The sequence below is a fragment of the Condylura cristata genome, unplaced genomic scaffold, assembly GCF_000260355.1.
Source record: "Condylura cristata isolate star-nosed mole 26May11 unplaced genomic scaffold, ConCri1.0 scaffold00029, whole genome shotgun sequence".
Lineage (NCBI taxonomy): Eukaryota > Metazoa > Chordata > Mammalia > Eulipotyphla > Talpidae > Condylura > Condylura cristata.
Genome location: NW_004567130.1, coordinates 14,431,500 through 14,443,984, shown reverse-complemented (window position 1 = coordinate 14,443,984; position 12,485 = coordinate 14,431,500). Strand labels below are relative to the sequence as shown.

Below are 12,485 nucleotides of genomic sequence, written 5' to 3'. Positions count from 1 at the left end.
CCCAAGAGCCCCTTCCCCCATAGCTGTCTGCCACTTGGCTTCCCTCTTCTCAGTCACAGACCTAGGGTTCATCTTGGGGCTTCAGGAACCCTAAGGGGAAAGGATCTGGAACACTCCACTGGGTACAGAGAGCCTGTGACTGCATCCTGAAGTAAAGCAGTAAGGCTGGGGTATAGCATGGAGGGGAGGAAGAGACAACTCCGAAAAGACAGGTGGGAACAGAAGACGAGGACCCCCGTTGTAAATGCCTGGGGCAGACGCTCCTTCACCACCAGCAGCAAAAATTCCCCCTTTCCTGAAATGATGTGTCCATAGACACGATAATATGGCTGTGTCTTCAAATCTCTTGGGCTTCTAATTTATGCATCTCAAGAACAGAGATTTCCTTTTATAGCATGGAGTGGTATCCAGCGTTTTTTGTTTTTTCTTTTTTTACATTTATTATGTTTTTCTTTTATAAATACATATTTTTACATCATTCTTCATTTTTTACATTTTTCCATCTCAGCTGTAACCCCCGTGGACTTCCCACCACCACGTCCCCCAGTGCCATCACCACAGTCCCGTGTGCTCTTCCCGCCCTTTTCTATTTTATTAAAATTACCATATATATGTATATATATTTCTTGATCCTTTGCACTCCTCCTATGAGGAATAAGCATGATCTTTTCCAGCTCCATTCATGTTGCCGCATATGGTACGAGTTTACCTTTTTTGATAGCTGAGTAATATTCCATTGTGTATATGTACCACATATTTTTTATCAAGTTGTCTATTTTTGGGCATTTGGGTCGTTTTCACAGCTTCCCTATTGTAAATAGGGCAGCAATAAACATAGAGTTGCAGGTGTCCTTTTGAATTATTATTTTTGTGTCCTTTGGGTAGATACCTAGGAGTGGAATTGCTGGATCATATGGAAGCTCCATTTTTTTTTTTTTTTAGCAGTTTGAGAATCCTCTATACAGCTTTCCATAGTTGTTGCATATTATTATCTTAAAGAGAATGTTAGGCACCGGGATTTGGGGGCACTAGTGTGGGATACATCTGCCCTCTTGTGGTCACAAATGTGTATTACAACAAAATCAGTAGGCGTCCACCCAATCTCTTATTAAACTGGCAGCCAGAACCAGGCAAACGACAACACAACTCATCCTATAGTCATCCATGTGGAGGTGGGGGATGGGCGGAGACTTAGTGAAAAGGCAAAAATCAAGCCAGTGCCTTGGGCTCCAGAATCTCACGGACCAAGGTGTGAGCAAAGTTTGCCAACAGCTGACACTTAAATGTGAACGAATATATTTTTAGTTATTTTGCCCATTTTTGGACTGGGTTGTTTGCTTTGTTTTCGTTGGGTTGTATAAGTTCTTTGTGGACTTTAAAGAACTGCAAATGGCCAACAGGCATGTGAAAGAATGCTCAAGGTCACTAATGATCAGGGAAATGCAAAGCAACCCCACAAGGAGATACCACCTCACTCCAACGGGAACCACCCACATTAAAACACACACACACACACACACAACGGGAAACAAATAATGCTGGTGAGGAGGTGGAGCTGAAGGCCCCTCCCCCACTGCTGGTGGGAATGCAACTGGCCCCGCCATTATGGGGACCTGCAAATGGACCCAGCTATGACCCAGCGATTCCATGCCTAGGGATTTACCCAAAGGGCACAGAAACCCTAATTCAAAAGGAAACCTGCACCCTGGTGTTTCCTACAGCACTGTTGGGAACCCAGCACCCAAATGCCCCCAAATAGAAGAATGGGTCAAAAAGGGTCAAAAAGTGGTGGTGTGTTTATATAATGAGCTGCTTATTCAGTGATCAAAAAAAAAAAAGAAGAATTTTTTTAGGGGCCAGTCTGGGCTGGGGGGAGGGGCCAGTTTATAAGGAGCACCTCACTTGACCAGCCGCTTTAGAAGGGACAACCCTAAGCCCGCTGACAGGAGAACAGCAATGCCCTGAGAGCTGTGTCCACCACGGCGGCCACGGGTATACTCACTGACATGGACCACAACACGGTTGCCTTCTTCCGGCGCAGCGCTGACCCCCGGCTAAGGGCTGGGGTCCTGAGAGCGCAGAGGTAACCTATTCCCACCACAGGAGGAGATTCTGCAGGACAGCACTGCTCCAGGGCATATACAGTGACCTGGCCACGGGGCCGGAGTTGGTATGTGGCAGCTGAGAGACCCTGACTAGGACGCATCAGACTCCTGCCTTCTTCCGGGGCAGATTTACTGGGCGCCAACTGTGTGCTAGGCACAACCCCCAAACCACCGACCCAGGGGCTGGCAGGGAGCCGGTAAGGAGCGGGGGCGGGGGGTGGGAGGGGGTCGCGAAGCGGTCACCTCCAGGACTTCCTTGCGCACGTCCACGATCCGGAACCAGTGCCGCAGCTGGGGGAAGCCTTCCAGCTCGGCGTTGCGCTCCTGCAGAGCCACCTTCTTTTTGCAGGACAGCTGCCGGCTGAAGTACTTCACCAGCTTACTCTGCGGGGACACAGAGGACAATGGGGTCAGTCTCAGGCACGGCAGTGAGCAGAGCAAGAATCCCCCACTGTGCCCTCCCAGCCCGAACCCCATCCAACTGAGAGCAGGAAAGAGGGGTCTACTCAGTGAGAGGCTCGCACTGACCCCACAGCCCTGGTGGGGGGCCGGGGGTGGGGGGGGAGGTTTGGAAGTTTTCTGTCACCTTTCCACGTGGGAGCCTACAGTACCCCACTTATGGGGACTTATAGACACCCCGCGTCTGCAAAACAGCTGCATAACAGTTGTTCTTACAGCTTTTATTATTATTTCAAGGCAAAGGATGACAAAGTCTTCGCGGGTCCCTCAGTGGGCGGTAAACGAAGGTGCATGTACAGAATGAAGCCATGCAGTTATGAAATTAAAACGAGGACGCATGCTACAGATTTAAAACAGGACTGCCTCCAAGATGTGATAATCAATAAAAATAACTACCCCTCTCTCTTCTGTGTGGGGAACGTGTACATTTCGGTAGAGTGGTAAATACAGAGGCTTAGATTCTCCCGCTCCCGGCTCCAGGGAAGGGAAGCAGGAAGGGGGGTGGAGAAACGTTTTATTTAGACCCTTTGGTAGCATTTGGATTTTCAGTCACAAGTAATTGTTCACAAAGTAACACATAGACTGTTCAAATGAGATGGACCAGACCCAGGCTTCTGGAGGGTTGCCAGGATGGGAGAAAGTTTTTTGGCCTCTTGTTTACAAACATTTTGCAACATTAACAAAAGAAAGTCTTTACAGGACTCAGAGCTGAAAAAGGGAGATACCTCCAGGCAACTGGCTTGAGCGGGAGACAGGGTGAGAAAAGTGGTTGTGTTTTTTTATATATATTTGCTTTGCTCCATAGTTACTCAAAGCAAATGATCACACTTGTAATTTGACGTATCTCTAATTCTTAGATATATATGGAGGCGTGGAGCTGAAACTGCCATACTGTACACCAATGATGTCAATAAAATGTATTTAAAAGTAAAGTCATTAAGTGAAAAAAAAATAAAATCCACTTATATGTAAAAGCCGTTAGCAGTTCAAAGCACTGTCAACCAACACTGAAGAAAAAGACTGTTCTAGAATTCTAGGACCACAGAATTCAGAGTGGGGGTGAGAGGGTCATGGGCAGCTGTTGCGTCTGTCCAGCCGATCTCCAGTGCAAGTTTTCCTGAAAAGCCCATTCAACGCAGCTCTCTTAGAGCACCTTTCTTAGGCTGGCAGCACACCTGGCTCAGGTGAGGCTGGTCCCACACCACACACCCATACCTGGGCTACAGGGAGAGCATGTACCCAGCCTGGGTGCACAGGGAGCCAGTCTGGGCCCCAGACCTCCCAGCCACTGCTCCCAAGCGTTCCTAAGACAGAAGTCACCTGGGGTGTCCCAGGAGCCAGAAGCTACCATCAGGAGCGCCTGAGACTCAAGCCTATTCAGAAGGAAGCCAGAGCCACGAGAAGGAGCTGCCTTCCTGACTACACCTGGTATTTAGATTCCCCTGCAAGGAAGTCACACTTCTTTGCAGTGATGTATGACAAGTCACTCTTTTGTTGCTTAAGCAGAAGAAGGGAGCTGGGTTTTGCTGCTGAAGCATCTTAATGCATGGAGAAGTTGAAGGGCATCTGGTCCACCCTTCTGTAGTGTCTCTTGACATCCTGTTGCCTCATTTCTTACAGAGCAATAACAAATCACTGCAAATACAGAAGCTTAAAATAAGACAGATATATGATCTGATGGTTTTGCAAGTCAAAAATCCAAAGTTAGTCTTACTGGGCTCAAGCCAAGACACTGGCAGGACAGGTTGCTCTGGAAGGCCCAGGGAGAATCCACTTTCTTGTTTTTGCTGTTTCTAGAAGTTGCCCACCTTCCTGGGCAGAAGCCCCCTTACTCCAACCTTTTGCTTCTGTTGTCACAACTTCTGACTCTGACCCCCTGCCTGCCTCTTCTGAGGACCCTCTCAGGATGACACTGGCTCCACCCAAACACCCAGGATAGTCACCCATCTAATGATCCTTAGCTCAGCCACATCTGAAACCATGTTATTCAGTCACATCTTTACAGGACTCAGAGCTGGACATATCTGGGGATGGTTATTTGGCATGTGCATTTACATCCAGGGGCTGGTAGTGTTAAGGGGAAGGATGTCCTGAAGGAGCTCTGCAGTCTTATGGACTCCACCCCCTACTCCAGCTTTCTGGACTCTATCCCCTACTCCAGTGGTTGGAAACTACAACTCCCAGCAGCCCCAGGGAGAGAACTGCAAGGACCCAAGGGTGGAGCTAGCAGGAATTCTGGGACATAGGGGGATAAATAGGGCATGATTGTCTGTCTGTCTCTCTCTCTCTCTCTCTCTCTCTTGCTCAGGTAGCGGCTCTCTTGCTCGGGTAACGGCTCTCCAGCTCAGTAACGGCTCTCCAGATCCCGTGACTCAGTGTTTTCAGTCAGCGGAGCTGTTAAGGCACTCCAGTTACTTTGCATCCTGCTCGCTTTCCCTGAGTTGTTTCCTGTTCCTTCTCCCTTTTGTAAATAAACCCATTATTGACCCTTTTGTGTATCCCTGCAGTATAACTGAGTTTTGAGCGTGTGGGTGAGGCCCCACAGACAGGCGGCCCAGTCCACTCTGGGCCACCCTGTAACAGTAGGACCTTCTTCCCCAGAAAGTCACAGGGCAGGTGCTGTTCCAGAGCCTTCTTCTGGCTTCTGTTCCTGTCTGCGCAGGGTCGGCACAGTCTTCACAGCCTTCTCTCCATATGCGTGTCCCTGCCCTTACTTCCCCTGCTTAAGATGACCTAGTCCTGTTGTGCTTAGCAGCTCACCCTGCTCTGGTATAACCTCACTTGAATTAATTCCATCCTGTTCCCAAATAAGGTCCCATTCTGGGAGTTGGGACTTCAACATATGCATTTGTGAGAAACTTAATTCAGTCAATGAAACAGATCTTTGGGAAACACCAAGCCATCAGTAACTGTGAACATCTGATGTCTGTCTGGAAGGATGTCTGCATTCACCCTGGCTCCTGGCAGGGGCCACATGTCCCATCTCAGGGCATGTGGAGGGGCCACGGCTGGCTGGGTGGCAAGACCTTTAAACAGAAGTCACCAGGGACAAACAGCAGTGTTTCACCATCTGCTTGTCTATCGGTTTCCAGCACGTAAAGCCCACTAGTCCATCAGGTCGTAACCTTCATTTGTTTTCCTTGGCTTTCCAGGGGGTGCTTTGGGGGAACATAAGCCTGGTTTGGCCTAAAAGCCCCCAACAAGAGTTGTCTTTAATCTTGAATTGCCAGTGAAGCACCAAATCCTATATCCAGGCTCATGTCCAGTTCTGTTCTGATTTCACACATTAAGAAGTAGACAGAAGGCCAGCCACTATGGAAAGCTCTATGGAGGTTCCCCAGTCCAGCAATTCCACTCCTAGGGATCTACCTAAAGGACACAAAATCATTAACATAAAAGAAAACATGCACCCCTGTGTCTACGGCAGTACTACTTATAACAGTCAACACAAATGCCTAAAAATAGATGTCTGATCAAGAAAATGTGCTATATATGCACAGCGGAATACTACTCAGCAATCAAAAAGATAAACTCGTGCCATTTGCAGCAACAGGGAGGGAGCTAGAAGGGATTATGCTCAGTGAAATAAGTCAGAAGGAAAAAGAAAAATACCAGAGGTTTTCACTTATAGGAGGAATAGAGAGGACCTGGGGGGCAGGGGACAAAAAATAAATAGACAACTATAAGTGAGAGATACTCTTCAGGAGAGGGGTGGGAAAGGGATCAAAGTAGAGGGACTACGGGGGTGGTGAATTGGTGGTGGGAATTCTGTGGGGACGACACCTGAGGAAAGAAAGCAAACAGTGTGCAAAAATGAACAATGATGTAAAATAGATACAAATAAATAAATAACCCATTTAAAATTTTAGAAAAGAAGGGGCACTGGGGCCAGTGTCCAGGATGCCAGCCTACCAGCCAGAGCTGGCGAAGTGAGAAACCAAGGAATTTCATATTTGATTACACACCAGTGTAAGCACGATGGGCAGGTAAAGTCTTTTTCTGTTAAAAATTACTTTATTCTTGGCCCTCCCTGGTGGCGCAGCAGGTTAAAGCACAGCACTGAGAAGCTAAAGCCACTTCCACATGAGTTGACTCCCGCCTGCCCCGGAGGTGACCACATGGCGCGCAGACCTCTCCTGACCTGCCCGCTGCTCCCCTCAACAGTGTGCTTTCTCGATCTGCCTGTTCTGCTCCCCACTCTGTCTCTGGTGAACCCTCTCACCCTCCACATCTCTGGCCTGTACCCCAGTTCTGCACAAATAAATAAAGAAATAAATCTTTTAAAAAATTACTTTATTCTCTTTGCTAGAATTAGAGTTTCTTTCTTTTCGCTTCATTTATGTTTTGACTTTTATTTCCATTTCTTTCAGGCTGAATTTATCTTGGAGTCATCTATTTTTGTGTCTTCAGTTTCTCTGGGGCATCTTTTTCTACTCAAGCTTCTCTTCCAGAACCAGCTGCCCTTTGTGAGCCGGAATCACCTCAGGGCAGCAGGGAGTGCTCAGGTGGGCGCCTGCCCATCTCCACCTCTGAGCAAGGAAACCCGCAGCACTTCCTCAGAGTCCCGCCCTGCAGAGATCTGGCAGCCCTGGCGACCTGAGTGGTTTCACGAGTGTTCCTAAAATGAACAGTCTGAACCTCTTGGTTTTGCATGGCTTTGTAGGGATTCAAGGTCAAGTAAGGAGTGAACCATTGTTGGAGATCACCCCAGGCTGCTGATGGGAAGAGCAATATTTCATTTCAACCTTGAAAAGTTCTCATCTGTTTTGAGATGTGCTCTTAGCGTAAAATACACACTGGCTTTCAAAGACTTAGTAGGAAAAAATACCCCATGGATATTTTCACACTGATCGCATGTTTAAATAATATTTTTCATAAATTGGGCTAAATAAAATATAGTGTTTAAAATTAATTTCATCTGTTTCTTAATGCGGCTACTAGAAAATTTAAAATTACACATTTAGCTCACATCTGTTGCTTTTATTGTATTTCTAATGGAGAACACTGATCTGGGGTTTTATCCTAAAGAAATAATTAAGGATATTCATGAAGCTTTGCTCCAAGCTGAAAATAGCTGTGAAATATTGGAAACAGTCCAGTTTTTCAACAAGAGGGGATGATGTACATAAATGACTGGAATTTGTATACTGGCGTACTATTTTATATTTCATAGAACCACGTGTACATAGATGCATTAGAGGATGGAGGGAGGAAAGAAGGGAGGGAGGGAGGGTGTTAGTGTCTCCAGTGGTAAGATTGTGGGTGACCCCTTACCTTCCTGTTTGCTTTTCCGCCATAATATCAGAAAATATAACATTTATGTATTGCCTTCTTATTAATGGGAAAATGTGATAGTTTTAAAAACTAGGTTTGGCTAGACTAGAGATTTTTTTCTAACACTTACACTATCCAGTGTCATGAGAAGTGAGAAACTTTTGAGAATGCCACTAGAGGACAGTCTGATTTGGTAACGTCAACATTTTAGTTTCTGGAAACTTCTTTGTAGGCATCCATCCTACAGAAATACTAACGCATGGGTGCCTGGGGTAAAAGGCTGAATGCTTATTATAGCACAGCTAGTGATTCTCAAGACTTAGAAATGACTTTCAAAAGGTACATTTACTGAGAAGCTAAAACATGAAGGAGCCACAGCTCAGCCACGGAATGAAATACGATATAAACTTTCCAAAGTCAGGTATATAATAAATATTTATTTGGGAAAATCCCCAAGATTGTTCATCTTCAGTGAGAAAAGAACTACAAAGACATTGTACAATATGACAGCATTTGTATCTTAAAAGCTGCTTGAGCCTTAATGATGTATTTGTAAACACAGAGAAAAACATCTAGCAAAACATGGTGACCTATAATAGTGAAAGTGGGTGTGTAGGGCTCTCTCTGGTGGTGCAATGGGTTAAAGCACAGCACTATGAAACTATCTGCAGCCACTGCACCACCAATTTGATCCCCGGCCAGGGAGCTGATCCACATGGTGCAACAGACCTCTCTTGTCTCACCCACTGCTCCCCTCAGCAGTGGATTTCAGTCAATCCATCTGTTCTGCTCTTTACTCTGTCTCTGGTGAACCCTCTCAACCCCCACACTTCTAGCCTACATCCCAGCTCTTATATGCATAAATAAGTAAAAATAAATATTTTTTTAAAATCTGTCCTAAAAAGAAATAACTGAAAAAATAAACAATATTCTTTAAAGATCAAATATATCATTTCTTCAAAGTCTAAAAAGTACAGATAGTCATGCCACAAGTAAACGCACCTTTAATTGTATTTTTAAAAACGTGTCTTCCTAATTCATTACAACTTTGTTTTGAAATGAATTTAATCACACAACTGTAAAGAAAACTTACAGAGACTGCTTGAAAGTGCTATGTGCTTAATTCACAGACGATACTGACACATTTGGGCTTTGTGCTAACTGGCCTTCCCAGCCTTGTCTTCTGAGCAAATAAGGTTTTGCTCTCTGTTATTCTATACCTGTGAATGCCCGTGTTGGAATTTAAATATGGCAAAAGGAATGAGTCTTTTGGTCTGGTCTCTTTAAATAACAGCAATGCTGTTGATGACTTCAAGAAACAAAGAAACCAGTGTCCCTTGGAAGCCAGTGACATCTTGTCTCCTAACTTGACAAAAACACTCAGAATCACAGATGACTGAAAGACTAAGACCAGGCGGTATTGCCGGGGGCCCTGCACCACGTCCCTGCCTGCCTGAAGACCCATTCTTGCTTCTTGGGTAGCGGCACTTCCCGAGTGGGGGGGGGGGGGCACTGGTAACTGTAGGTGGCCCCCAGGCTAACACTCAGTAATGTCGGGTCAAATAGTAAGTGTGTCCTCCCTGTCCAGATCTCTCTCCAGCCAGTCGACTCTACGTCAAGGTGACGGCCTCTGTCCATCTCTGACACTCAGCAAGAGTAGGACACAGACTCACAGCCTCAAAGTCTAGCACAGGGAATGACACTCCTGTTTTCATTGTGTTTATTTTCTAGACTGCCTTCTGCTTACGATCAAACAGTTGCCATACAGAGTTTTCTCTTAATATACATATGCTTTAAAAATTGAGCTGGGGGCCCTTCCCGGTGGCACAAAGGGTTAAGACGCAGCACTGCAAGCCTGCCACAGCTGCTTCAGTGCGAGTTTGATCTCCACCCTGGAGGTGACCACATGGCTCGGCAGACCTCTCCTGACCTGCTCCCCTCAGCAGTGTACTTCGTCGATCTGCCCGTTCTGCTCCCCACTCTGCTTCTGGTGAATCCTCTCACTGCCCCTGCACCTCTGGCCTGTATCCCAGTTCTTTATGTGTAAACCTTTTGTAAAAATTAAAAAATAAATAAAAATCGAGTTGGTTTAAAGGAAATACACAAATAGGGCAAAGTACGACGGTGGGTTTGGGAAACACTGTCCTGTAGAAAAGTTCAGAATCCTTAGCCTATTATTCAGAGCTCAACTCGACTCCATTTCTCCTTCCTTACCTCCTTCATTTCCATACAATTCCTTAAACACAGCAATGTTACCTCTCGATGTTTTTGCTCAGGCTCCTCCTGCTTAGGAACCCTTTCTATACTCACCTGTGCTAGACTGTGAAGGTGCAAACCCAAACCCTTTACCTCTCCTACCTCCATACCCTTTGTGGGGTGACCCTAAGGCTAACTTACTAAAGATACAGTCTGTCCTGCACCACGCCCACATGGTGACCATGTGACTTCCCTCAGCCAATAGAGAGTGGGCTTGTGGTGACCATGTGACTTCCCTCAGCCAATAGAGAGTGGGCTTGTGGTGACCATGTGACTTCCCTCAGCCAATAGAGAGTGGGCTTGTGGTGACCATGTGACTTCCCTCAGCCAATAGAGAGTGGGCTTGTATGTGTCCACTTGCTCTCTGGGATCGCTGCCATTTCCATGAACATAGACCCAACTCACTCCGCTGAAGGATGAGAGCCCACAAAGTACAGTCATGTTTTTCCAGGTCCCCCTGCCAAAGTCACCCTAACTCAGCCAACAGCCAAGTACTGCCTGGCACTTGGTGATAAGTGAGCACAGCCAACTTCAGGAGAGTCTGAATCTGCAGCTGATCTCCAGATGCATGGCCAAAACACGTTTATGTTACATGCAGTTAGATCAGTGGTTTCTAGGCGGCACTCCCGGAACCCAAAGCTAGCTGATACATAGCCCTGTCGACTCATGGAACCTGACTTTTCCCCAAAAGTCCATCACAATGTCACCTCCACCAGGTCCCTATCATTTCTTCCAAGGTATTTTATTTGTAAATACTCAGCATAAAATGCATCATATATTGTCTTGCATTATAACTAGCTGATAACGAAGACACTAGATGCCTTAAAGGAATTAAGGCATTTGGAAGAGTATGTGAAATAAGCATAATGGTGACGCTCAGCTGCTCACCTCACGGCCCTTCCCACTGAACCGGAAATCCAGAAATGGAGAGGGGTGAGGGTGAGGGTGGGGGAGGGCATGTCAGCCTCCCAGGAATTCTAGGAGTTTCTGAGTTCCGGTGCTGAGACACGAGCAGAGGCTTCTGCTCCCGGAGCCTCCACTTTCCCAGCTGTAAAGCGGGTCTGTGTCGCCTGAGTCCTCACAGGCTGCTGAGCATCACGGGAGATGCCATCTGTGCAAGTGGGTTCATCACCCCTCCCCCCAATACTGTGTCCTAAGTAGTCCTTGAAAGAATAAATGTCTGGATTCTGGGGAGCCATTTCCAGGCTCCCCAGCAAGCTCCCCAGCAGGCTGCCCAGCAGGGAAGAATTCGGGGCATCACCAGTATGCTGCATTACTAACCAGAGAGAGCGAGAGATGAGGAGGATGGGTGGGGGCTGACAGCCGTCTGTCTGGTCTTCCCTTTGGGGCAAAGAAAAGGAAGAATCACCTATCTGGCCAGAGCCCGGCTAATCCAAATAGAGAAGAGCTCAGAAAGACTGCCCAGAGCAGTTTTTATATGACAGTTCCCTCTACCTCAGTCTGCTGAGCCTATATAGCATCACCTGGAGGTGTTTGCTACAAGTCAAACTTCTGGGCCTCCTGCTGGCCCTGGGGTTAAAGTCTCTGACTAAGCAGGGATGAAGCTGCAGTCCCCAAATCTGGGCCCTGGGGATCAGCAGCTTTCCTGGGGATTCCAGGACTAGTGATGCAGAATGCCCGCCCAACTGCAGGAGGGGTCTCTCTGAGCCTAACACTGCAGCCCATGAGTTAGTACTTCATCCTCACGGCGACCCTGGCACAGAGGTCCCACTTCTGCCCCATTCGACAGCTGAGAAAGCCAAGCCCTAGAAAGGTCAAAGCCACAGCCCAAGGTCACCGGGCTGCCAGGTGGAAGGATCTGGATTTGACACCAAGTCTAACAAATCCTCCTTTTTTGAAAACTCAACTTGTGCTGACTTACCAGTTGTTTACAAAACAATTTAGGTTCGGGAGCACAGCGTCTTGCCTCGATAGGGTTTCTGCTTCAGCCACCCAGCAAAGTTCTAGAGCATTCACACAACCAGGCAGAGCCCCAATACCCAAGGAGCCCCCTTCCCCTTCGTCTCTGGTAGCCTCCATATTTTTCAGTCTAAGAGCTGCTTTGGTTGTCAAACTCTCACTTACTGGCTCTCAGAGTATGTCCTGGTCTTACTGCCAGGAAAACCACACAGCAGCCACACGCCAGATATAATACAACTCCATTTCCTGAACAGAAAATGCACACACACCATGGAAATGATCCAAACACAGCTGCATCTCTGGGTTATTATAGGGGAGATATATTTGCTCGTTTCTATGCCTGTGTGCATTATCATACTCCCCTAATCTTGAATAACCTACAGGATCATAAGTTACACATTTCACAAAAATCAGAGACTCACCTACAATAAAGATACATAGGCCATGTACAGTGCCAGCAATTCATTAAAT

General features: G+C 46.8%; 1 protein-coding gene across 1 annotated transcript in view; it reads right to left on the bottom strand.

The window, feature by feature from the left end:
- KSR2 (kinase suppressor of ras 2) overlaps positions 1-12,485 on the bottom strand; it is a 339,253-nt gene that overhangs the window by 256,035 nt on the left and 70,733 nt on the right. Inside the window, exon 2 of the mRNA XM_012730806.1 lies at positions 2,349-2,489. Within this exon, the coding sequence (XP_012586260.1) occupies positions 2,349-2,489 (141 nt within the window). The remainder of the gene's footprint in view (positions 1-2,348; positions 2,490-12,485) is intronic.